At 36.9% G+C, this 24,344-nt stretch overlaps 1 protein-coding gene and 1 non-coding gene across 3 annotated transcripts in view; both read left to right on the forward strand.

The window, feature by feature from the left end:
* HAUS6 (HAUS augmin like complex subunit 6) overlaps positions 1-22,732 on the forward strand; it is a 40,446-nt gene extending 17,714 nt beyond the window's left edge. The window contains exons 10-18 of one of the 2 annotated variants that reach the window (XM_059411587.1): positions 1,359-1,552; positions 2,182-2,308; positions 2,770-2,872; positions 10,562-10,643; positions 15,747-15,813; positions 16,070-16,255; positions 18,094-18,229; positions 19,324-20,400; positions 21,864-22,732. In XM_059411587.1, the coding sequence (XP_059267570.1) occupies positions 1,359-1,552; positions 2,182-2,308; positions 2,770-2,872; positions 10,562-10,643; positions 15,747-15,813; positions 16,070-16,255; positions 18,094-18,229; positions 19,324-20,400; positions 21,864-21,949 (2,058 nt within the window). In that variant the 3' untranslated portion in view covers positions 21,950-22,732. The remainder of the gene's footprint in view (positions 1-1,358; positions 1,553-2,181; positions 2,309-2,769; positions 2,873-10,561; positions 10,644-15,746; positions 15,814-16,069; positions 16,256-18,093; positions 18,230-19,323; positions 20,401-21,863) is intronic. The other variant, XM_059411588.1, reaches the window with a different exon arrangement.
* Positions 15,536-15,666, forward strand: LOC132025266 (small Cajal body-specific RNA 8). The gene has a single exon (XR_009406521.1). It is a non-coding gene; the product is annotated as a small Cajal body-specific RNA 8 (non-coding RNA).
* Positions 22,733-24,344: the final 1,612 nt, after the last annotated feature.

Consider the following 24,344-nt stretch of genomic DNA (forward strand, 5'->3'; position numbering starts at 1 on the left):
ATATTCTTTTTCTTACAATGTTTTACTCCAGAATTTATTTTTGTGACTAAATCTAATAGAGCATTCATACAGAGGACTATTGTTAACTGTGTATATATTATATATTAGAGTGTGTATATTTATATACATAAACTTTCACTGTTCATCCCTTTTACGGTGCTACATCATACAGTAGATGCATGGAGGGGGTTACTTAGTAGGAAGATGGTATGGTACAAGTTCTTTATAAGATCTCAAGGAGAGCAGTAGTGATCTATTTGCTAAATGTCTTTTTAAAATGTCTGTACTCTGGTTTCTCTTTCTTCTTGATTCTGTTAAGGATTTTAGTCTCTTCTCCCATTAGCATTTGTGACGTTGTGTCTTTACTCTCTGGTTTTTCAGACAGCTGTTCTCAGTTTTTCTACTTACTCTTTTCTTTAACTTTCAAATGAAAGTGTTTCCATGGTTCCTTTAGTGCCTGCTTTTCTTCCCCCCTACTTTTCTTCATCTGTATTTTCTTAGTTCTGTTTTCATCAGTATTGTATACAGTGGTATTCCCAAATTAGTATTTCTAGTCTCTCTGTCGACCTGAACTGCATCAAATTATTTCCACTTGCTCATATGACATTTCCATTTGGATAGCCTGTATTTTTTTTTTTCTTAGTGAACTCATAATCTATTAAGTATCTGCTATATGCCAGGCATTAATTAGAGTATAGGAAAATACAAAGGTAAAATAGTGTTGTGATACTGAAAAGCTTTCACTGTAATAGGTAACATGTCAGCCCTGCAAATTTCCGGTATGTAAAAATCAGAGTCTGCAAATTCAGGTTCTTACAGAGGCTAGATAGGTAATATATGCTAATTGTGTGTAACAAAAGGGGTAAAGTAGGAAGTGATGAGGTCTTTAGAGAAATAATAATTTTCATGTGAAATCTAAGATTTTTAGTTGATTAGCAGCTAATTCAGATGATTTTTAAAATACTGAAGCTGTGCAGGCCAAATAAACATGTCTAAGTTTGGAATCAGCTATCATGGGCCATCACTTTGCACCTTTTGTTAAAATATGAATTCATGATCTTTCTCCAAACCTGCTCTTTCTCCTCAGTCTTTATTTTGCTTTCCATTTATTTGGATTTCTTATGTTCTAGCTTGCAATTTTTTTTGCATTATATAAAAATATGGCACAGCATGTTAAATCCTTTCACAGTAGTTTTTGTGACCAAAATTATTTACTTGGCTTCATTTTTGGGTAGACATTTGACTTGTTTCACTCTTCTTTAAGGTAACTTTTTAATACAATAGTAAAAACCATAAATATATTTATTTAACAGTTTATTATCTAAAGAACCACTTTTTCTCCCCCTCTGAATCCTAAGTTGCACATTGGAAATGTTTATGAGGCTGGAAAATTGAACCTGTTAACAGTTATTCAGTTATTAAATGAAGTCTTGAAAGTAGTGAAATATGAACGTTGTCAGGCTGACCCAGCAAGAATGACAATAGACCTTCACTTCCTGGAAAAGGAGACCAAACTTCAGAGAGAGAGATTATCAGATCTGAAGTATATGAGGTACTGTAGAAAGATCTTTTGTTGCATTACTGGGAGAGGAATGGGTAGTTTTATAATTTTTCAGCAGAACTCATGTAGTTGATAATTCTTTAGCATTGGCAAAACAAATGTGAACATTTTATTAGAACTCAGAAAGTTCTGGAGAGACACATTAAGTAGAAAGGACAACTAATGTAGTTTTCTTTTTGTCTAGAATAAATTATTTGCCCTTAGTGATAATTCTTTATGAAATAATTTTAACTTTCTCAAGCTTTTCTTTGGAGTCTACGTAAAACTAAGCCTCAGAAAAATTTGTTATGTGAGTAGAGTAATTGGGAGGTAGAACTGCCTTTAGGAGTGGACAGAGTATAGGTGTAGAATTTGGACTTGAATTCAGAACTAGGGAAAAAGAATATTTTAAAGATAAACAGAATAATAGATGTATGATTGCTTTCTGGTCTTAAAAGGAAAAAAGTACTTTAGGTTCTGAATGTTCATTGTGAGAGTTTATTCAGTTTTTATGTACTATACTGGTTGAACTTCCAAATATATTTTCTTCCCTTTCTCTGCAAACCGTTGTATTCTTAAATTTTACTCAGTACTTTTATTATTCATGATTTGAATGAAGTTCTGTTTTTATGCTATTGTAGGTGTAAAATAAAGGAAGATGTCACCAATATAAAACATTCTGTTGTTGAAAAACAAGGAGAATGGCATAAAAAGTGGAAAGAATTTCTTGGCCTGTCTCCTTTCAGTCTAATTGAAGGTTTGACTCCAGTAAGTAATGTTGACTTTGGAAAGTAGTTTAATATAAGGCAGTCTTGTGATTTTATGTTACAAATGGTCTAGGAATGCTATGCATGTGTAAGTTGTCATCTTTGCACCTGAGCCTAAAGTTCAAATGTTTTGGTTTCTGTTATTTTTCTAAGTATGTATTTGGGTATTCACTGACTGCTTTGGAATTATAGTTACTATTTTTAGATTCAGAGAATTATATTAAAAGGAATGAGACATTTCTTTTGCTATTAGGTAGTATTACATTTGAGGCACAGTTGGAGGTGGAGTAGTCCCATTGTTCTAATATTGTACTCATTCGTTTAAAAATAGTTACAGGATAATTTATATGCTTGATAGTTCTATCTTTGTAGGGGGAAAAATCATCTGTTCATAGATTAACTTAGTGTTATTATGGTACTGAGTAAATATATGTTTCAAAATGATGAATTCTCTGTTTTAAGGCTGTGGATCTTTTACCACCAATGTCTCCTCTTTCATTTGATCCTGCCTCAGAAGAAGTATATGCAAGGAGTATTCTTTTGCAGTATCCTGCTTCTCTTCCAGGTTGGTTATTTGTTTTTCTCTTTCTTAAACTTCCTCCTCATCAGTATTTCTCACTGTGATAGCAGTTCCTTTACATTTTTATCTTGTTTCTTCCCCCCACTATTTTTTATTGTGAAGTGCACATAGCATTTTAGTCACTGAAGTGTACAACTCAGTGGCATTTAGTAAGTTTACAAAATTGTGCAACCATCAGCACTTTTTAGCTCCAGAATATTTTTATTACCTTAAAAGGAAATCCTAGGGGAGGCTATCCTAGGGCGGCTCAGTCAATTAAACATCTGACTCTTGTTTTCGGCGCAGGTCATGATCTCGGGATCCTGAGTTTGAGCCCTGCCTTGGGTTCCGTGCTCAGTGCAGAGTTTGTTGGTCCCTCGTTTTTCCCCTTTGCTACTCTCCCCCATGCTCTTGCTCTCAAAAATAAATAAATCTTAAAAAAAAAAAAAAAAGGGAACTCCTGTACCCATTAAGCAGTCACTCCCCACTTTCTCCTTTCCCAGTCCGTGGGCAATCACGAAATATACTTCCTCTCTCTATGGATTTGTCCATGCAAGTCATATACTGTGAGGCTATTTGTGTCTGTTTTTTTTCACTTGCAGAATTTTTTACTTTGCACAGTATATTCAAGGTTCATTCAAGTTGTAGCATGTATCAGTACTTCATTCCTTTTTTTTTTTTTTTTTTAAGATTTTATTTATTTATTTGACTGACAGAGATCACAAGTAGGCAGAGAGAGAGGAGGAAGCAGCTCCTGGCTGGCAGAGAGCTCAATGTGAGGCTCGATCCCTGGGATCATGACCTGAGCCAAAGGCAGAGGCTTTAACCACAGAGCCACCCAGTACTTGCGCCCCAGTACTTCATTACTTTTTATGAATATATTCTGTTGTATGACTAAACCATATTTTGCTTATCTATCATCCATTGATGGACATTTGGGTTGTTTCCACTATTTCACTATTGTGAGTAATACTGCTATAAACATTTGCTTACAAGATTTTGTGTAGAAGCCCACAGCTGTTTAACATGAAAGACTAGTACAATAATTATTTGAATACCACCTGTTTTAACTATCATCTGCTGCTGCATTGCTTTATATGTGTATGTATGTGTTTTTGCTAAACCAAGTTGGAGTTCTAGGTATTGTTACACTTCACTCTAAGTGTTTCAGCATGTATTCCCATAAAAATAAAGACTTCCTATATAACTACCATGGTAATGTCCCATCAAAAAATTATAGTAATTCTATAATATCTCAGTTTTCTCAGCTGTTATACCACTGTCATACCTATCACACTATTACACCACTATCACACCTAAAATGAATTTCTCTGTAATACCTGATAACCCATTTTATATTCCGTTTTCCCTGGTTGCCTATGTGTACACGAAATTGTTACGGAGTTCAGTAAATGTTAGGTGAATAAGAGAAGGAATAAATGCGTTAAAAAACCTGTGAATTATGTAGCCAGAATGGAGAATGTGATAGATGTAGGCCATATTTGAGTTCATGCAGGCCAAAGGTCATGGCGTGAACCTAAGTCCACAGGACTTAGGAAGAAAAGGGTGAACATAGCTGGGGTGGATGATTGGTTTGGGACTCAAGTATACATGAAGAGGACACTGGTTAGGAAAGGTCATAGATTAGAGAGCAAGGCTTGGGATAGGCACTAGCAAAAGAGTAGACATAGGAAAGACTGCACAGTTTGATGAATGACAAAGCTTCAGATAGAGCATTACTTAGGATAATGGAATGACTCTTAGAACTCTTGGCATAGTTGGCATTTTGTTTTCACTTCAACTTGGAAAGACCATTACCCTTGTACAAGACTTAGTTTAAGTCCTGTGAAACGATGAAATTAGTCCTCATATCAATTTGGAGATTTCTTGTCTGCCTTGAAAGAGAGGACATATTTGTGTCTGTTTAGGAAGTGCAGTGGAAATTCATATTTTAGAAGTGTTTGATAGGTCCTTTGAGGTAATGCTGTCCTCAAGATATTGCAGAATTTGTACTCTTAGGATTCCTTTTTTTTTCCTTTTTTCCCCTAAATTGGTAGAGTTTTGTTGTGAGATGGGGATCTTAATATTATTTTATACTTTTTTGTAGTAAACAACTACAACTTTTTTTTTTTTTTAAGATTTTATTTACTTATTTGACAGACAGAGATCACAAGTAGGCAGAGAGACAGGCAGAGAAAGAGGAGGAAGCAGGCTCCCCCGCTGAGCAGAGAGCCGGATGTAGGGCTCCATCCCAGGACCCTGGGATTATGACCTGAGCTGAAGGCAGAGGCTTTAACCCACTGAGCCACCCAGGCACCCCAGTCCTTCATTTATCTTAAATTTCTCATTTGTATTTATAATGTCTTTGTAGCTCTAGGCTTACAGTTCACTAATTATCTTTTTAGTTATATTTAATCTCTTTTTTGACATGTCCATTTAGTGTTTGGCTTTCATGGATGTGCTTTTCATTTCTTTTCATTTGCTTCTTTTTCAAAAATTGCTCGTTCTTTTTCATGATATCATCTTATTTCATTATGCTTCTTGTTTTTTTGCCAAATATTTTAAATGTATTGATTTGATCTTATTCAATTTTTTAAATATCCCTGTGTTTCAGATACTTTGGTTCTGTGTGCTCTGCCCTCTCATTTTCTTTTTTTTTTCTTTTCTTAAATTTTATTTATTTATTTAACATAGGGAGAAAGCACAAGAAGATGGAGTGGCAGGCAGAGGGAGAGGAAGAAGCAGGCTCTCTGATGAGCAGGGAGTCCAATGTGGGGCTCGATTTCAGAACCCTGGGATCCGAGCCGAAGGCAAATGCTTAACCTGACTGAGCCATCCAGATGCCCCTGTCTACTCATTTACATAGTCGTTTGTTTCCTATTAAAATATTTGATTGTGGGGTTGCCTGGCTGGCTCATTCAGAAGAGCATGTGACTCTTTGTCTTGGGGTTTTGAATGTAAGTCCCATGCTTGGGTGAAGGGATTACTTAAAATAAAATTTAAAAAAAATTGTTTTTTTTTTTTTTTTGGATTGTGACCTCAACTTCAGTGGATCCACCTCTGAAGGAGTCACCTGGGCCCTGGGTTGTAGAATGGTCTTTGCATGGTGGCGTAGGGTCTCTGGTATTTCCCTTGAACTAGGCAGTTAATGTCTTTAGTTTGGGATTCCCACAAGTAGCCAATATAATTTTGGATTTCATACCTCCCTTTGAGTAGGCTAGGTAGATTTAACGCCCCCCCCCCCCGCCTTCTTTTTCTTTTAAACCCAGGACTCCAGGTAGACAGCAAGCTTCTCTGTTACTTCCCTGGTTAAGCTGGCAGAATTTTTTTTTATCTTTTCAGGGTCTGAGCAGCCTTTGCAATGTTCTGGCCTTATGGCAGTTTCTCAGATTGTTATGCAGGCATTAAAGCTCCATTGTTCAGCCCCCGAGCCTGCCATTTAGCCTGAGCCTGCCATTTAGCCTTTGCGTCTCAGTTTGAGCTTAAATTCTTTCCATCTTTAGTCCTGGCATGTGATGATTTTTATTTGTGCTTTTGGGTATTCCTTTCTTTTTCTTACATTTTATTTTGCAGTTCTAGTGTATTTATGGTAGGAGTCATTGTCTGCTGCAGCTTGGTTTGCTTTGTTCTGGTGAGTTCAGTTTTGTTTTAACCTCCTTATTACCTTGTTGTGTCCGTCCCCTCTGTTCTCTTCACATCTTAAGTGCTGTAGTTTGGTTTTCTATTTCTTGCCTTTAATTGTGTTCTAACTAGCTACTCTGCCTCCATATTCTACCTATTCTGTGTTGTAAATGGTTATCAGTGATCCTTCTGTAGTGTAAATATGAAAATATGATCCTTTTCATCTCTTGGTGTACTATACTTTGATGGCTTTCTAGCACCTTCAGGGGGAAGAAAAGTGCCTCATCTCTGCCTACCACCAGCAACTAGTATTTATGGCGTTCTTAATTAGTTTATTGTTGTCTACTAGTTTTGTGATACAATTCTTGTATTTGTGTTCATTTTTAGAATGTTTTATGAATATCAGTAATCCCATCATCATTAATAGGTGCAAAAGCAGAAGATACTGAAAATGTTCATAATACAGCATACTATTATGGCGGATTAAAAGGAAAAGTTCACACATTTTTTATTTATTTATTTTTTTAAGATTTTATTTATTTGACAGACAGAGATCACAAGTAGGCAGAGAGGCAGGCAGGGAGAGAGGGAAAAGCAGGCTCCCTGCTGAGCAGAGAGCCCGATGTGGAGCTCCATCCCAGGACCCTGAGATCATGACCTGAGCTGAAGGCAGAGGCTTAACCCACTGAGCCTCCCAAGTGCCCACACACATTGGATTCTTATACAGTAACACTTTGGACACATGTATATATAGGGATAGTCTTTCAGAAGCTAACATGTTAAAAGAAGAGGAGTTCCTGGAATAGCAAATACTCTGTAACGGAGCCATGGCTTTCTGCACCAATCTTGTTTCCTTCCATGCTTCCACTCAGATACACCCTATGCTATACACCGAACTTGTACCCTCTTCTCCCAGTACCTTTATGTCCTCATCACATTCCGCATTCTTGGGCCAGGTGCCTTTCTGTCTCCTTGCATTCCTGTGCATATTTCTCTCATACTATAGCAGCATGCCATCATTCTCTACTCCTCAGTAGTCTTTTTCCTAGACTGACTCCTTGAAGCCAGGTCTCTATCTTTTCTTTCTTTGTCCTTGTTAGTATAGCAGTGGCACATAATTATTGATGTGTTGAGGAATAAATAAATAAATTGACTGATGTTTTAGATGCTGAGCTGAAATATGCTAAATAGTATAATTTTTTTGGCATTGCTAATTTTTTTAAAGATTTTTTTTAAGATTTTAAGTTTTTTTAGAGATTTTTAAAAGATTTTATTTGTTTACTTGACAGAGATCACAAGTAGGCCGGGACGCAGGCAGAGAGAGAGATGGGGAAGCATGCTCCCTCCTGAGTAGGGAGCCCGATGCGGGGCTTAATCCCAGGATCCTGGGACCATGACCTGAGCTGAAGGCAGAGGCTTTAACCCACTGAGCCACCGAGGTGCTCCTTAAGATTTTTTTTAAGATTTTTTTTTTAAGATTATTTGACAGAGACAGTGAGAGAGGGAACACAAATGGGGAGTGGGAGAGGGAGAAGCAGGACCCCTGCCAAGTAGGGAGCACAAAGCGTGGCTTGATCCCAGGACCCTGGGATCAGGACCTGAGCTAAAGGCAGATGCTTAACAACTGAGCCGGCTACCCAGGCACCCCTGGCCTTGTTGATTTATGTGGTAATTGCATGATCTGTGAACCAAAACAAGAAGCAAGGCTATATCATATTGGAGAACTACGGACTGGCACTTTTTTTGAAATTTGGTTTAGTATAAACCTATCATTTGAAAAAAAATTTTTTTTATTTCGGTTCACTTGAGTTAACATAGAGTGTATTATTAGTTTCAGAGGTAGAATTTAGTGATTCATCAGTTGCATATAAAACTCAGTGCTCATTATATCAATATGTGCCCTCCTTAATGTCCATCACCCAGTGATCCCATCTCTCTAGCCCCTTCCCCCTCCAACAACTCTCAATTTGTTTCCTTTATTTACATATATATATATATATATATATATATATATATATATATTTAAAGAATTTATTTATTTATTTGACAGCAAGAGAGCATAAGCGCCGGAAGCAGCAGAAGGGGAGGGAGAAGCAGGCTCCTGGTTGAACTGGGAGCCCAATGTAGTGCTAGATCCCAGGACCCTGGGATTATGACTTGAGCCAAAGGCAGACACTTAACTAACTGAACCACCAAGGCGTCCCTTATTTCCTTTCATTAAGAGTCTCTTTCAGTTTGTCTCCCTGTCTGATTTTGTCTTATTTTATTTTTCTCACTCTTCCTCATGATCCTGTTTTGTTTCTAAAATTCCACATATCCGTGAGATCATATAATAATTGTCTTTCTACAATTGACTTATTTTGCATAGCACAATACCCATGTCATTTACAAATGGCAAGATTTCAGTTTTTTGATGGCTGCGTAATATTCTGTTGTATATATATATATACCACCTCTTTATTCATTCATCTGTCAGTGGACATCTGGGCTCTTTGCATAGTTTGGCTATTGTGGACATTGTTGCCATAAATTTTGGCAGATCAGATCACTACATTTGTATCTTTGGGGTAAATTCCTAGTAGTGCAATTGCTGGGGCTTAGGGTAGCTCTATGTTCAGCTTTTTGAGGAACCTGTGTACTATTTTCCAGATTGGCTGCAGCAGATTTCATTTCCTTTAACAGTGTAAGAGGGTTCCCCTTTCTCCGCATCCTCCCCAGCATCTGTCGTTTTCTGACTTGGTAATTTTAGCCATGCTGACTGGTGTGAGGTGGTATCATTGTGGTTTTGATTTGTATTTTCCTGATGTTGAGTGATGTTGAGCACTTTTCCATGTGTCTCTTGGCCATTTGTATGTCTTCTTTGGAGAAATGTCTGTTCATGTCCATTTCTTTGACTGGATATTTGTTCCTTTGGGTGTTTGAGTTTGATAAGTTCTTTATAGATTTTGGATATCAGCCCTTTATTTGATAAGACATTTACAAATTTCTTCTCCCATTCCGTAGGTTGCCTTTTGGTTTTGCAGTTTCTTTTGCTGTGCAAAAAGCTTTTTTTCTTGATGAAGTCCCAGTAGTTCATTTTTGCCTTTGTTTCCCTTGCCTTTGGAGATGTGTCTAGCAAGAAGTTGCTGCGGCTGAGGTCGCAGAGGTTGCTGGTTGTGTTCTTTATGATTTTGATGGATTCCTGTCTCACATTTAGGTCTTTCATCTATTTTGAATCTGTTCTTGTGTATAGTATAAGAAAATGGTCCTGTTTCATTCTTGCACATATGGCTGTCCAATTTTCCCAACACTCTTTGTTAAAGAGACTGTCTTTTTTCCATTGGATATTCTTTTCCTGCTTTGTTGAAGGTTAGTTGGTCCCTTTCTGGGTTCTCTGTTCCATTGATCTGTGTGTCTGTTTTTGTGCCGGTATTATACTGTCTTGATGATTACAGCTTTGTAATACAGCTTAAAGTCTGAAATTGTGATGCCTCTGGTTTTCTCTTTCAACATTCCTTTGGCTATTAGAGGTCTTTTCTGGTTCCATACAAATTTTAGAGTTGTTTATTTCAGCTCTTAACCTGCCACTCTTGTTATAAGAGTTTATTCTAGATACTCTCTATCTGTCCTATTTCTATACTTAACAGTTAAATAATTGTCTTTTCCTTTTTTTTCTATTTTAAAGATACTATTTATTTATTTGTCAGAGAGAGAGAGCACACACAAACGGGGGAGTGGCAGGAAGAGGGAGAGGCAGGTTTCGTGCTGAGCAAGGAGCCTGATGTGGGACTTGATCCTGGGACTCTGGGATCATGACCTGAGCAGACACTTAACAGACTGAGCCACTCAGGTGTCCCATTGAGTAGTTGTCTTTATTTATTTATTTTTAAAATTTTATTTATTTTATTAAAGCATGGGGGCAGGACTGATGGGTAGAAAGAGCTGCTGAATAGTTGTCTTTTTCTGTTAGCATTTATATTAGTCTTATTTTTCTCTTTCCTTCTGTTCAGAAGTTTTTCTAGAATTTCAAAAGATCCCTGGATATTAGAATATATAAATATAATTAAAGAGTAATTAATGTTTATTTTCCTTTAGATACACCTAAGCAACACGACCAAGAAAATGATTGCATGACAGCCAGTAATACATTGGGAACTGGACATGATCTAGGCAACAGGTAAAACAAATGTGATTTTCATATTGACTATTTTCCTTTTTCATTAATTTAGTTTCATCTTCATCTAATTGCCATGCTTCTTTTCTATGGGGTCATCTGTAATTTTCTTTTCATAACCAGAGAATATTTTTCCACCGTGGATCCACATTTTCAGGAAAGATTCAAAATTTTTTATTTATTTTATTTTATTTATTTATTTTTAAAAGATTATTTATTTATGTATTTATTTGACAGAGAGAGAGATCACAAGTAGGCAGAGAGGCAAGCAGAGAGAGAGAGGAGGAAGCAGGCTCCCTGCTGAGCAGAGAGCCCAATGCGGGACTTGATCCCAGGACCCTGAGATCATGACCGGAGCCGAAGGCAGTGGCCTAACCCACTGAGCCACCCAGGTGCCCCAGATTCATACATACATTATAGATTATACATTATAGATTGATAAATACGCATTTGTCCCCTTTCTCTTGTTTGTCTAAATGCAGGGATTCATAGGGGATTATCTAATGTTTGAAGGGGGAAAAAGCACATATGGAAATTATCTAATGCAAGCTTGGGAATTTTTGCCTTTTTGTGCCTGTGAACTTCTTAAAACCACTTGTGGCTTTGACAATCCAAGAATTAAGAGCTTTTGAGATCATCTAGTCTCCTAGTTTTCAGACTGTTCTGTAGTGCCCTCTGATGCTGTGGATTAATCTAATTTAGCCCATCACTGATCTGACCCTTTCCCATTTCAGCCTGAGCAGCTAGTTCTTTTCTCTGTATTATATGTTGGGGGTTTTACATGCCATTTAATAAAAAGAATTCCATGCTTTAAAAAAGAACGGGAGGACTTCTGATTCAACCCAGTTCAGAAGTTTAACAGATGAAAAAACTAAACCTTAGTTTATTATAATATCCTTCAGGAGTATTATTTTCTTTATTGCCTGTTTTCTTTATTAATTTTCCTATTTTGGCTCTTTAAACAGATGCCAGATTATATAAGCCAAAATCTCTAAAGGTATATAATCCACCTGGGGTATATATGTATTCTTTTTTGAAACTAAGAATTATTAAGAAGCAATCAAAAACAGACATACTGTCGGGGCACCTGGGTAGCTCAGTGGGTTAAAGCCTCTGCCTTCCACTCAGGTCATTATTCAGGGTCCTGGGATCAAGCCCTGCATCGGGTTCCCTGCTCCCCCTAACCCCTGCCCCCACGCTGCCTGCCTCTCTGCCTTCTTCTGATCTTTGTCTGTCAAATAAATAAATAAAATCTTAAAACAACAACAACAACAAATCCCAGACATACTGTATAGGTGTTTTATTATTTTTTGTTTTCTGACTACCCTTTGACCTAAATAGTGATCTTTTAGTCCAGCTTCCCCATGTAATTGAGGCACAGATATGGAAACAAATTGCTTAGGATAATTTAAATGAAAATTATAAATTTTAAATGAATTGAAGTTTCTCGTCATTCTGTATACTCTTGTTTAGTTAAGTTCAAACAGCATAACAAGAGTAAAAATTTAGATGTGAAATTGAGCTATTGGTGGGATGCCTGGGTGGCTCAGTTGGGTAAGTATCTGCCTTTGGCTCAGGTCATGATCACAGGGAGCTGGGGTCAAGTCCCACTTTGGGCTCTTCGCTCAGCGGGGAACCTGTTTCTCCCTATGCCTGCTGCTTCCACTCGCTCTTTCTCTCTCTCTCAGACCAGTAAATAAATAAAATCTTAAAAAAAAAATTGAGCTATTGGCAGTTTCCTGTGTAGTAATTTTCTGATTTACAGGAGGTCAGGATTACATGTGGAATATATATTTTTATTCTTAGATCTGGATGTGATGTTGATTTTCAGAGTACCTTAAAAAAAAGGAAGACATCTATTGTGAAGACTTGACATTGAAGAGATACTCAAGTTACTGGGCTTCAGTGTTTCACTCTCTTATCACTGTTGTTCTTAAAGCATCCTGAGGGGAATAGTTGATGCTTCCCAGTCTCATCTGTGTTTTTGGTTTGTCTTTCCTTGAGAGAGCAAATGAAATATTTGATTCATGTTTGCTGGACAAAAGATTGATGGAGGCAGTAGATTGATTCATAGATCAGATTTTATTTATGAACTCCATTCATCTTCAAGATTCTTTCTTGAAGTAGAATTTTGTACTAAGATATACTATCAGAATTCTATAAGAGCCAGACACTTAGCCCCTAAGAATTTAGTTCAGATGGAATTTTCTTCTTATAGGAAAAAGAGGTTGTATTAAATATACTTTGATTCCAGACTTATACTCTTCCAGGCATTTAGATCTTTTAATTATCTTCTGGTACTTTAGTTATAGCTTTGGGGTATTGAAGGGGGAAAGTGAAGAAGAAGGGTGTTAGTGGTGAGGGACAAATAAAAGCTCGATGGGGGATATGAACGATTATTCGCGCTTGATAGCAAAACAGAAGGAAGGTGAAGAATTGAGTCATGTGGAAAGCTTGTTGCATAGAATTCTTTACAGTAAAGGTGTTTTGTAATAAAATGTTTTATTAGTAATGTGTAGTGCGAGTAGACTGTACTTAAGATAGTATCCTTTTTTAACGTGTAGTTCTGCTGTTGTTTGTATGGCATCATCTTAATGTCAGTACCAGTGTAGTTAATTTGGAAATTCATATGTGGATATGATCAATAACAGCTATCAATTAAAAAACATGGAAATAGTGTAATTTTTAGGGTAATTACTGTGTGTTATTAGCCCTTTTTTTTAAAAAAAAGATTTTTATTTATTTATTTATTTATTTGACAGAGATCACAAGCAGGCAGAGAGGCAGGCGGGGTGGGGGGAAACAGACACCCCACTGAGCAGATGTGGGGCTCAATCCCAGGACCCTAAGATTATGACCTGAGCCCAAGGCGGAGGCTTAACCCACTGAGCCACCCAGGCGCCCCTGTTATTAGCCCTTTAATATCCAGTTGTCATCTACAGATACCAAAATAGAAGTAGTTTTCTCCATAAGCCTCATGGCTGTTTTTGATCAGAGTGAGCTGATGGAAGCTTTACCATACTTAAAGCCAGAATTCAGTGATTGATGGTACCTTTGTTGTACACTCTGGGCTCAACCTTTCTTTACAGTGATTTCTGGAAGGGAGGGTTCCATGATATTTCTAGTGGTGGCGGTACAGTTCTAGACTTTTAACCTCTACAGTTCTCCTTTATTGCATTTCAGATATAGGGCAGTATGATCTTGCTTGCATGCCAACTAAATAGCCTTCGTCTTAGAAATGGACGTCTCATTGCCTCTCTCTCTCTCTTATAATTTCCCTTATATCTTTGTTATTTGTAGATATATTGTAACAATGAAATAAAAATGAAGAATAATTAGCTAAAATTTCTAACAAATCAGTTGTTGGACTTTTTTTTGCAAGTTTTTTTTTTGGAGTTTATGTACAAACAAATTTAATACATTTGGAATTTTCTAAACATTAATATATGTAAGTACAGTTTTTTGGTCGTTTCTGTATGTTAACGTTATTTTACTGATTTTTTACTTATAATGACTTTGTAACATTTCATTTATTTTAGACTTAGATTTTCCTCAGTTTTTTTACTACTATAAAAAGCATGTCTTCAATTATTTTCTTTTGGATGTACTCTTTCCTTAGCATAAATTGCCATAATGGGAGCAACACGCTCTCTCTTTATCTGTTACAGTGCTAGGATTTTGTGGGCCTCAGTTTTGGCGTAGCAAGCGTATTGAGGGTGACTGAGCCAGGGCTGCTTTAAAGTTGGCTTGGATTGATATGTTAGCAGGGCTGATAGCATGTTTCCAATTTAGAAAAGGAGGAGAGGAAGGGAGAGAATATGTTTCCATTTTTGTCTTTTATGAGACTCTGTAAGAATGATCCAAATAGAAAAATTTGGTGGTGTCTATTCCTAGAACCTCATGCTCAAGTGATGGTTTATTCATTGATGCAGTCAATCCATCCGTTAGTTACAAACAGGTATTGCACTTTCAAGTACCAGGCGCTATGTTAGATCCTGGCAATAGTCAGGAAGGACATAGTCTTTGTCCTCCAGGAGCTCACAGTCTGGTGTTGGCATCCTAGTGGCATCTTAGATTGCTAACCGTGTTTCAGAGGGCTTTTGGATCATTTTAATGTTACTTTTTGGAAAAATTAAGATAAAGTCACAGTAGATGATTAATTTTTTCCTTTGACATCTAGATTATATCCTGTGGAGGCAAAGTTGAGCTTTAAGCAGTTTCAGTGGTCTTGAATTATGTTTGAAAGGTAGATAATTCCAAGAAGCTCGTATTTGAAAAGTTTGAAAAAGCATATTTGCTGTTACTTGAGATACTTTAAAGCTACTAATTTTGTACTTCTGGCTATGAACAGAAAGCAGAGCACCAACATGCTTGATACTGAAAGTGGTCTCTGTGGTAATAAAGTAGAAAAGCTTTGACCAGTGAGCAGACCCCATCCGTGATTGAATTTGAAAGCTCTTTGAAGATGAAGATGAAGTTATTGCTTTGACAGCTTTAAAAGTTTAATAACTTATTTTGTAATTGATGTGTAAGGTTTTTATGTTTATCCAAAGGGCCAAGAGAATCTAAGAGGGTAGGAATGCTATGTGTAGAATGCAGGAAACTGAAACTGAGCAACATTATAATTTGACTATAAGTGTAACTAAAGTATGTGCTATCACACAAGATTCAGCATAAGATAAATTGATTTTGGACATGAAAGATTAAAATTTTAAGGTCTCTGTTAGAGTGAAATTCTGTGATCTGAAGCCCAAGGATAATATAATAATGTGATTCTTGTTAGTTGAATTTGTGTTTACTGCGTACTCAAGTTTTGAGTGTTCATGAAGTCATTCAACCTTATAAAAAAATGTTGACTTAAAATATGTAGCGATTAAGGAAAAATGTTTACCGTTTGGGAGGCTGATACACAAATGGGGCTGAAGTGCTGCTCTGATTGTCACCATCCCTCCCTAGAATAAACTGCCTTTCGATGACCGGGACGAATTGAGGGAAATCGTAACGGACAGATACGGGGCAGACAGTTTCTTTAGATTATTCAGATCTAGCAAGTGAAGGAATTCTTTCTTGTACATAACTTGGATTTATTATCTTTTTTCCTTTTAGACCTGAAGCTTTCCTGTCACAGCCAGTTTCATCATCAGATAGAAACAGTGTTAGATTACTTGAAAAGGTATATTTTAAAACAATGTTTAATCTGATCATACTAACTTTTGTTAAAATGCTATTTTTCCCGCTGTCCCAGTTAATTTGTACTTATATATGTCCTGTTGCTTCTAAATGGAAATACTGGAATTATTTAATTTTGCCAGTGAACATATGATTTCACAATAATGATAGCCTTTATAGGTTTGTGATAACTCAAGAGCCTCTAATGAAGATCAGCCAGAGTCCTTAAAGTTTTAACATTACATGTCTGCCTCCTTCAGGACATGAAGATAAGAACTCCTAGAGAAGGAAATGAAAAACCTTCTAAGAAGACACCAAAATTTGAAGTGAAAAACTCTCTATCATCAAATACTGCAAGGAGTACAGAGAATACTGCATTCGCAGGGTCTCTGCCAGCTAAAAATAGGGATATATTCCAAAAAGAGCAAGATCATCTGGTAGAAGAGGTTAGAAAAAGATTGTAATAAGTACTCTGAAATATCTATTATTTTCTCATTGGGGTTGAGATTATAAGTGAAGTTATAGTTAATTATTGAATAACTGGGGTTAATTTGGGAAAGGAGGGCATAGATAATGAAAATTTTGGTTAAAGCAGAATTGGTTCTCCCAAAAAGTAGAAATAGATTTAATATAAACTTATTTAAGATTATATCCATGGTTTAGAAACCATGTCCCATTCTATAAATATCATCCTCCGAAAGTATAAAAATAACACAGGTATGGTGTTTTTGGAATGGACCATTACATGAATTGTTGGAAAAATACATCCAGTGATTATACTCTATCAAAATAATCTGTTTTTTAAAAAAAAATCTGAATGTTGCTGTTGCTTACTTAAGCTTCCTCTTTTTTTTGAATATTAGAACAAAAACTATATGCAATATCGTATTATCACTAAGCATAGTGTTTATCCTTCTGCTTTCTAAATATTTTAAGAAGTCATTAAATGCATCATAGTTCATGACCTTAGTTTTCCTGACAAGTGACTTTGCATGTGTCTACATAATGCTACTATTGGTTGATAGTAAAATTGTACTGTTTACTGCAGAAGTTTACATAGATTCTCAAGCCATTCTCTGATGTTATTTTTATTAAGTTTCCCACAACATCCCATAGCATTGTTTGATTTTGGATAAGGAGCCTGAAAATAAATCAGCTACTTTATATTGCTGAGAGACTGAAAGAAAAATTTGGTTTAGTGCATATTGATTTAGGTATTGGAGTTTCCTCCTTTATCTCCATCTTGATCAAAGAAAGTGAACAATGTCCAAATAAGAGAGCTGGATGTCTAGTCACGTTCTTATTTGTAACATTAGGAGTTTTAACTGTTTCATGGTCTGTAAATACTTTAAAATATTTCAGGTTTATATTATTTCTCCTTGTTGGTTGATGGACTCCACGTAAAGGACGGTCAGTCTGTTTTTCTTATCTGATAGGAAGGAAAGACATTTTCAATGAAAAGAATTTAGCAGCAGAATGGGATGGGATGGAAAAGGAGAGTCATAAAATCTCATAAAGCTCTGAAAATAAAGTGAGATTACTTTTCTTTAATAGTGTTTGTGACAAGAATTATTTAGTATTTGAATTCTAAGAAATCTTCTCTTTTCATGGGGTGGGTGTGGGGGTCTATTTGATTATGGTTGTAGGATGTTTATTTTTTAGGGCTCTTGGGGCAGTATTTTTAATGCGCATGTTTTTTGTTTCCCTGTTTTATTGAAATTAATATACAGTACTGTTTTCATATTGTATACTTTCTCTACTTTAGAATATATTCCTATGCCTTGTTCACTAATTTATTATCTGATAATGAGGTTGCTGGCAAAGATGTATGTTGTCAGAGTGTATTTCATTTGTTAATATAGGTGTTAGTGTATTATATAAACTGCAAGTCGTTTATATAATTAAGACTTTCCTTGCTTTAAAACTAGTCACTTTACTTGATACAGAATTGTAAATTTCAAAGATGTGGCAGATAGTACCTTAGGTCACTGTGTAGTCAGGATTATTTCTGAATCTTCTCAGGTATAAAGATTTTTACCTTCTCTTTATATGGAATATCCAGTTAAGATAAGAAGGGAGGAAACAGTTTTGGGTTTAATTTCACCTTATAGGACTGTGCCTTGATAGATGATATACAGTGGCTGGCAGCTATGTTCTGAGTGACCTTTTGTGCGCTCTGCTGTGGTAGGGGCTGCTGACTATCGGGCTAATTTGTTTTCATCAGGGCTTTTGTTGCATTCTGCCAATGAATGTGGTAATTTTTGCTTTACCTTTTCTGTTTTAGGTTGCAAGGGCCGTTTTATCTGATTCACCACAGCCCTCTTCAGGAAGAGAAGTAAAATTAGAGGAACTATTTGATTCTTTAGTGTCTAACCCATTCTTAACAAGGAACCAAATTCCCCGAACGCCAGAAAACTTGAGTAAGTGAATAATGATTTCTATCACTTATTTTCTTCTTAGATATTACTTATACATTAGTACTGTTAGAACCATGGTTTGACAGATCTTCTGGAAACTCACTTTAGAATTCTTTTCTCTTTCAGTTTAGTGGCAATGGCTCTTTATTTGCTCGGATGTAAGGGACTTTTACAGAAGTATTACATGTGGGTGTTCTCACTGATAACGGCAGTTTGTAAGCAGTGTTATTTTGCCGTGATACTCCACAGTTTTGTTTTTGTTGTTTTACTTGGCTCTTTCCTAGAAAATATTTCAGTTGAGTACTTTTAAAATACCCTCTGCCTCCACATCTGACCTGTGCTCAACATTTATAGAGTACCTAGGCTCTCTCCTTCCAGTCAGCAGCTAGCGGCATCAGCCCAAAATTGTGCATATGGAAATCTTTTCTACCCCTCTCTAGCTAGCTAGACTTCCCAGTACTTTTTTCTTATAACCTATAATCTGTGTTGGCCAAATTCTGATTTTGTTGTCCTTATGGCACATCATCCTGGCTGAATTCATACTTGAAGTTAAATTGATTCAGTTCAGGTTGAACCTTGCCACAGCCTGGATCAGTGGTCAGCAGACTCCGGGCTCTGAACCAAATCTGGCTTGCCCTGTGTATTTTTGTAAATAAAGTTGTATTGAACACAGCCTTGCTGATTTGTCAACATAATTGTTTGTGGTTGCTTTCATGTTATAGTGGCACAGTTCAGTTTTCACCACAGATCAATGGCCTACAAAGCTTAAAATATTACTTTCTGCCCTTTACAGAAAGTTTGCTGAACACTGCTTAGATAGATGAGAAAACATCTTTCTAATACCTGTAATTCGTATGTGCTATGTTAAAGTATATGCACATTTCAGGGAAAGCTTTTGTTATTTGTGATCAGATGGAGAAGGAGTTTTTTGATGTTGTTGGTCTTTGGTTTATTGCTTAGTCTTGTCATCCCTTGGGCACATCTGTGGAACATATACTGACTCGCTAGTTTTATGTTGAGCACTAGAAATGAAAAATTTAATTGCATGCTCTGTTTGGAAATATTAATGAATTGTGTCCCCCACTTAATTTAATTAGTAAGTGAAATCAGGAGCTCATGGAGAAAAGCTGTCGAAATGGAAGATAATGAAAGTATAGAACCAATTCAGATGGATACTGAACAGAGAGAAGAATTGCCAGAATCCTTACCTGTGTCGCGAGAAGAATTGCCAGAATCCTTACCTGTGTTGCATAACCCAGGAGAAATTAGCAAGACCAGCTCTCTTGCAGCAAGCACTGTATCCCATTGTAGCCATTTCCATTTACCTGAAGAGAACGTTGTTTCAGATTGCCTCAAGTGTGTGCCTCAGAAACATGTGGTGACCAGTTACATAGGTGGACCATCGACACAAAATCAGTCAGATTTGTTAAGTAAGAAAATAAGGTGCAAGGAAGGTTTGGAGCATGCAGTGTTACAGAGCAAGCCTTTAGAAACCAGCCAACCAGAGACAGTCTCCCCTGCTCCAGGTAATAGGAGAGTTGTGATGGCTAGCAATGAGGAGGGGTCTTCTATTGACCACTTGCAAGCTTCTTACAAGGAACCTTTCATGCATAAAAGTATGTTATGGGACTCTTTTCAATTATCAAGTGGAACTAGTTCCAGGAGCTTAAAGGATATTGATGTTGGCATATTACATGAAACGCTTCCAGAAGAAGTTGGTAACTTAAGTCTTAATAGTTCCAGTAGTACAGAGGCCAATTTTAAACTAGAGCCAAATAGTCCTATGCACAGTGGCATTTTTCCAGATAGTGTTGTGGGAGAAAGACCAACTACTCCAGAATCAGACTGTAATTTACAGGCTATTTGCCGTAGATATGAGGCTCTGAAAAAATCTCTATCCAAGAAAAGGGAAGAAAGTGACCTTTCTAATCCTGAAACACTTGAAGGACACAAACCAGAATTGAGTCCTATGCCCACTAACATGCAAACAGATGATATGCTTGACTTTTTGGGCACTCAAGATTTGCACGTTGACTATAAAAAGCCATCTTTACGCATGTCCCTTGGTGAAAGAAAACGGTCTCTTTCACCACTAATTAAGTTTTCTCCAGTTGAACAAAGATTGAAAACTGCAATACCATGTAGTCTTGGAGAACTTCTACCTAATTTAAAAGGTAAGATTTAACTAGACCTGTGCATATTGATCTATTGAATTTTATTCTCAACCTCTTGTAATGTTGTATGCATTGAGTGCTGCATGGTCTTTATTGTTAATGTGATAAAACATTTTCTTTGTTCCTTTGACAAGCATGAGAAGAGTGAACATCTCACGTCTATGGGTACTTTTGAATATCACGTGACAGGTGTTTGTTTACAGTTAGTCTGGGACAGGGTGGAAAATAAAACCCTGAAACCTATTGCTTTTATAATACAATCAAAAGTAAATCTTGTCGAAATCTTGGCTAGTGGAGGATGGTTCTCAAAATGTTGAGTAACACTATGTATGTCAAATACCATTTTTTAAAAAGATTTTATTTATTTATTTGACGGAGAGCACAAGTAGGCAGAGAGGCAGGCAGAGAGAGAGGGGGAAGCAGGCTCCCCCCCTGAGCAGAGAGCCTGATACAGGGCTCCATCCCAGGAAGCTGGGATCATGACCTGAGCCAAAGGCAGAAGCTTTAACCCACTGAGCCACCCAGGCCCCCCTCAAATATCATTCTTGTAGTAATATAATATCTGTAATTTGTTTTGAGATAAATTTGAGGGGGTAGGTGATAAAATACGAAAGGTTAGTAAGTGTGTGTTTCCTTGTGCTGCCATACAAAGTACCACAAACTGGGTAGCTTAAAACAACAGAAATTGTCTCTGGAGATAATAAGTTCAAAGGCTGGAATCCAGAATCAAGGTGTTGGCAGGGCCGTGGTCTTTTGAAGCCACCAGAGGAAGATCCTTCTCGGCTTTCCCAGCTTCTGGTAGCCCCAGGTGTTCCTAGGCTTGTGGTAGCACAGCTCTAATTTCTGCTTCTATCTTCACATGGCTTTCTTCTCTTGTGTGTCTTTGTGTCTTTTTTATAAGGCCCCTAGTCATAGAGAGGTTTAAGCACCCACCCTACTCCAGAATGAACTCATCCTAAGGATTATATTGTTAATGGCCCTCTTTCCAAATAAGGCCACATTCTGAGGTACTGGGGTTAGGAGTTCAACATGTCTTTTTGGGGTACATAGTTCACCTAGCAATATTAATTACTGAAGCTGGTTAATGGATACATTGGGCTAATGATAATTCTCTTCATTTTTGTATGTTGAAAATTTTCATCATAGAGAATTAAAAAAAATTCTGTTCATAAAACATGTTAGAGCAAATATAGATCTGGTGATATAGATGCATCGTATGTCACTCTGATATGCTCGTTAATAATTAGACACTGCTATATTGAGAAGTATTTTAAGAGGGATGTTTTGATACTCTGGAGAAAAGGTACCTCAGTGAGAATAATGGTAAGTTTCATCATAATTATTTGCACGTGAACATTTTACTTACGAAGACTGTAATTGGCTATTTGGAATCTGTCCTATTTAATTTTTTTCTTTGTAATGTTTGATTATCCTTTTCTCTTTTTTAAAAATCACCTTTGCAGAAGAAGAAATCTTGAGTAAGAGCCTTGAGGCAAACGAATTTCCGTCAGACTTTAGAAGAGATGAAGCAGAAGCCCAGTCAATTTAACTATGATGTACCTAAATTTAAAGCATTGTACAGGCTAAAAACGGATTTATAATTTAAATACATGTTGGAAGTATAACTCTTTTTCAAGGTCTAAAAAAAATCCCAAATAATGTCTTTTATTTAGCAAACAATAGTTTTTAGGTAAAGTATGTTTGGATTGTCTCCTTGAATGGGTCTGGGGTTAAAATGGGAAGTATTTGGGAAGCAGATATCAAGTTTTGTGAAGCCATTTTGATTCCTTGAATAATTTGTAAGCATTATAGTAAAGTATTAGTTTAATTTGTTATAATTTCAGTTGATTAGCAAACATGAGTGGTTTTTGACACACTTTTATTAACTGGTTAACATAATAACCATTGAATACTGATCTTTCATTTTAGGGAAATACATAACTTTTATTGTTTCTATATGGAACATTATAGTACTAACCAAAAAAAGTAAGAAAATAGTACCTTGGGATATGTAGTCAAGGTGAGAAAAGTTTAAGTTTGGGAAAGCTCTAAACAGGAATAATGATTAAGTAGTAGGTTGGTTCTGGAAAATGTTTGATGGAATAAAGTGTATGTGATGATAAGTGAAGACTGGGGCAGAATGAATTTAGAAAAAAGGAAAAAGATGGAAAATGACTAGACACTTTTAAGGAACACTGTCAAAATATAAATCCATTCAATGGGTTGTATAGCAGATTTATATTTAGTCTAATTTAGACTTTGAGAATTTAATTTAACCCTAGTTTTATATTTTAACAGGAAAAAATGTAAATTAAAAATTTGTTAGTCTCTGTTTACTGTTGTTGGTTTATTTGGGGGGCATGGTTTTTAGGGAAAGCAGATAATTTTTATTGTTTTACTTTCCTTCTCAGAAACCATCAGTATACTACAGACTATGCATAGCCTCAAAGTAACTTAAGAAAACTGAATTCGGGGTGCCTGCTTAGTGTCACAGTTAAGTCATTGGTGAAGCTAAGACTGACCCTGTTTTCCTTCCTTAATATACCACAAGACCTTCTACAAGTAACTGAAAGGCCAGGATAAAAGGATATGGCCATAGGAGTTGGCCTTCTGTTGACCTTGTAGACTGAGTGGGAGACAGAGGCGAGGCCTCTCATACAGTAACTTGCCTCACTCTGTCGTGACCCCTGGCTGAGAAAATGGCTCATCTCTACCATCCAAGTGTATACATACCTTTGTGAACCAGGAGCAATGAGCATGCACTGGAAAGGTGATAGCACTTAATGGTACCCCAATTCTTAACTATCAAAACCTTGTCCATTTGTCAAGAAACTGGTCAGGAGGGGGAAAAAGTTGAAGGAGACAGTTCTGGAGGTGGATGGGCTCAACTGTTCATCTTTTTTCACTCATTTTGGGCTTTTGCTAAGTTGTTTGATCAGTTTGAAGGTCAGTCTTTTTTTTATTTATTTATTTATTTATTTATTTATTTGACACAGAGAGAGCGAGAGATCACAAGTAGGCAGAGAGGCAGGCAGAGAGAGAGGAGGAAGCAGGCTTCCTGCTGAGCAGAGAGCCCGATGCGGGGCTCGATCCCAGGATCCTGGGATCATGACCTGAGCCGAAGGCAGAGGCTTTAACCCGCTGAGCCACCCAGGTGCCCCTGAAGGTCAGTCTTTTTGAGAGAGAAGAAAAGCACATACAACTCCCTTAATTGCAGGGGAAAACAAAGAAGAGCAGTTTCTTCTAGGGTGCTATATTCCTGTTATTGATAAATACAACAAATCAATGACTATAGATCTACTGGGAAACTATCCTCCAGTCTACCGGAAGAAAGCCCACTAACCTGTAAATCCAAAATTAATGTATTAGGGAGGAGATAGGGCTGTTAACATCCACAATATGCCAGGGCCATTCCTAGACATTTAATACATACTGTTTCATTTAATTGTCATAACTTTAAGGTAGTGGTTATTCTACCTCTTTTACGGACAATGATACTGAAGCTAGGGAGCTTAAGTGACTTGTCTAAGGTGGACTCAAGGGATAATCTGGGATACATCCTAAAAGCTGTAGATTCTATACGTCTAAAATGGGGATTAAGAATCTGTGATTTAAATATGCTTGCCTAGGGGCGCCTGGGTGGCTCAGTGGGTTAAAGCCTCTGCTCTCGGCTCAGGTCATGATCCCAGGGTCCTGGGATCGAGCCCCATATCGGGCTCTCTGCTCAGCAGGGAGCCTGCTTGCTCCTTTCTCTCTGCCTGCCTCTTGGCCTACTTGTGATCTCTGTCTGTCAAATAAATAAATAAAATATTTAAAAAAAAAATAAATAAATATGCTTGCCTAGTAATTCTTAAGTTCAGTAATAAGATTGAGAAGCACTACTGGGGAATACAGAAGTCACATTTAGCCTTGGGGTACCTTAAAGAAGCAAGTGTATTATTACA

Source organism: Mustela nigripes, chromosome 9 (genome assembly GCF_022355385.1).
Source record: "Mustela nigripes isolate SB6536 chromosome 9, MUSNIG.SB6536, whole genome shotgun sequence".
Lineage (NCBI taxonomy): Eukaryota > Metazoa > Chordata > Mammalia > Carnivora > Mustelidae > Mustela > Mustela nigripes.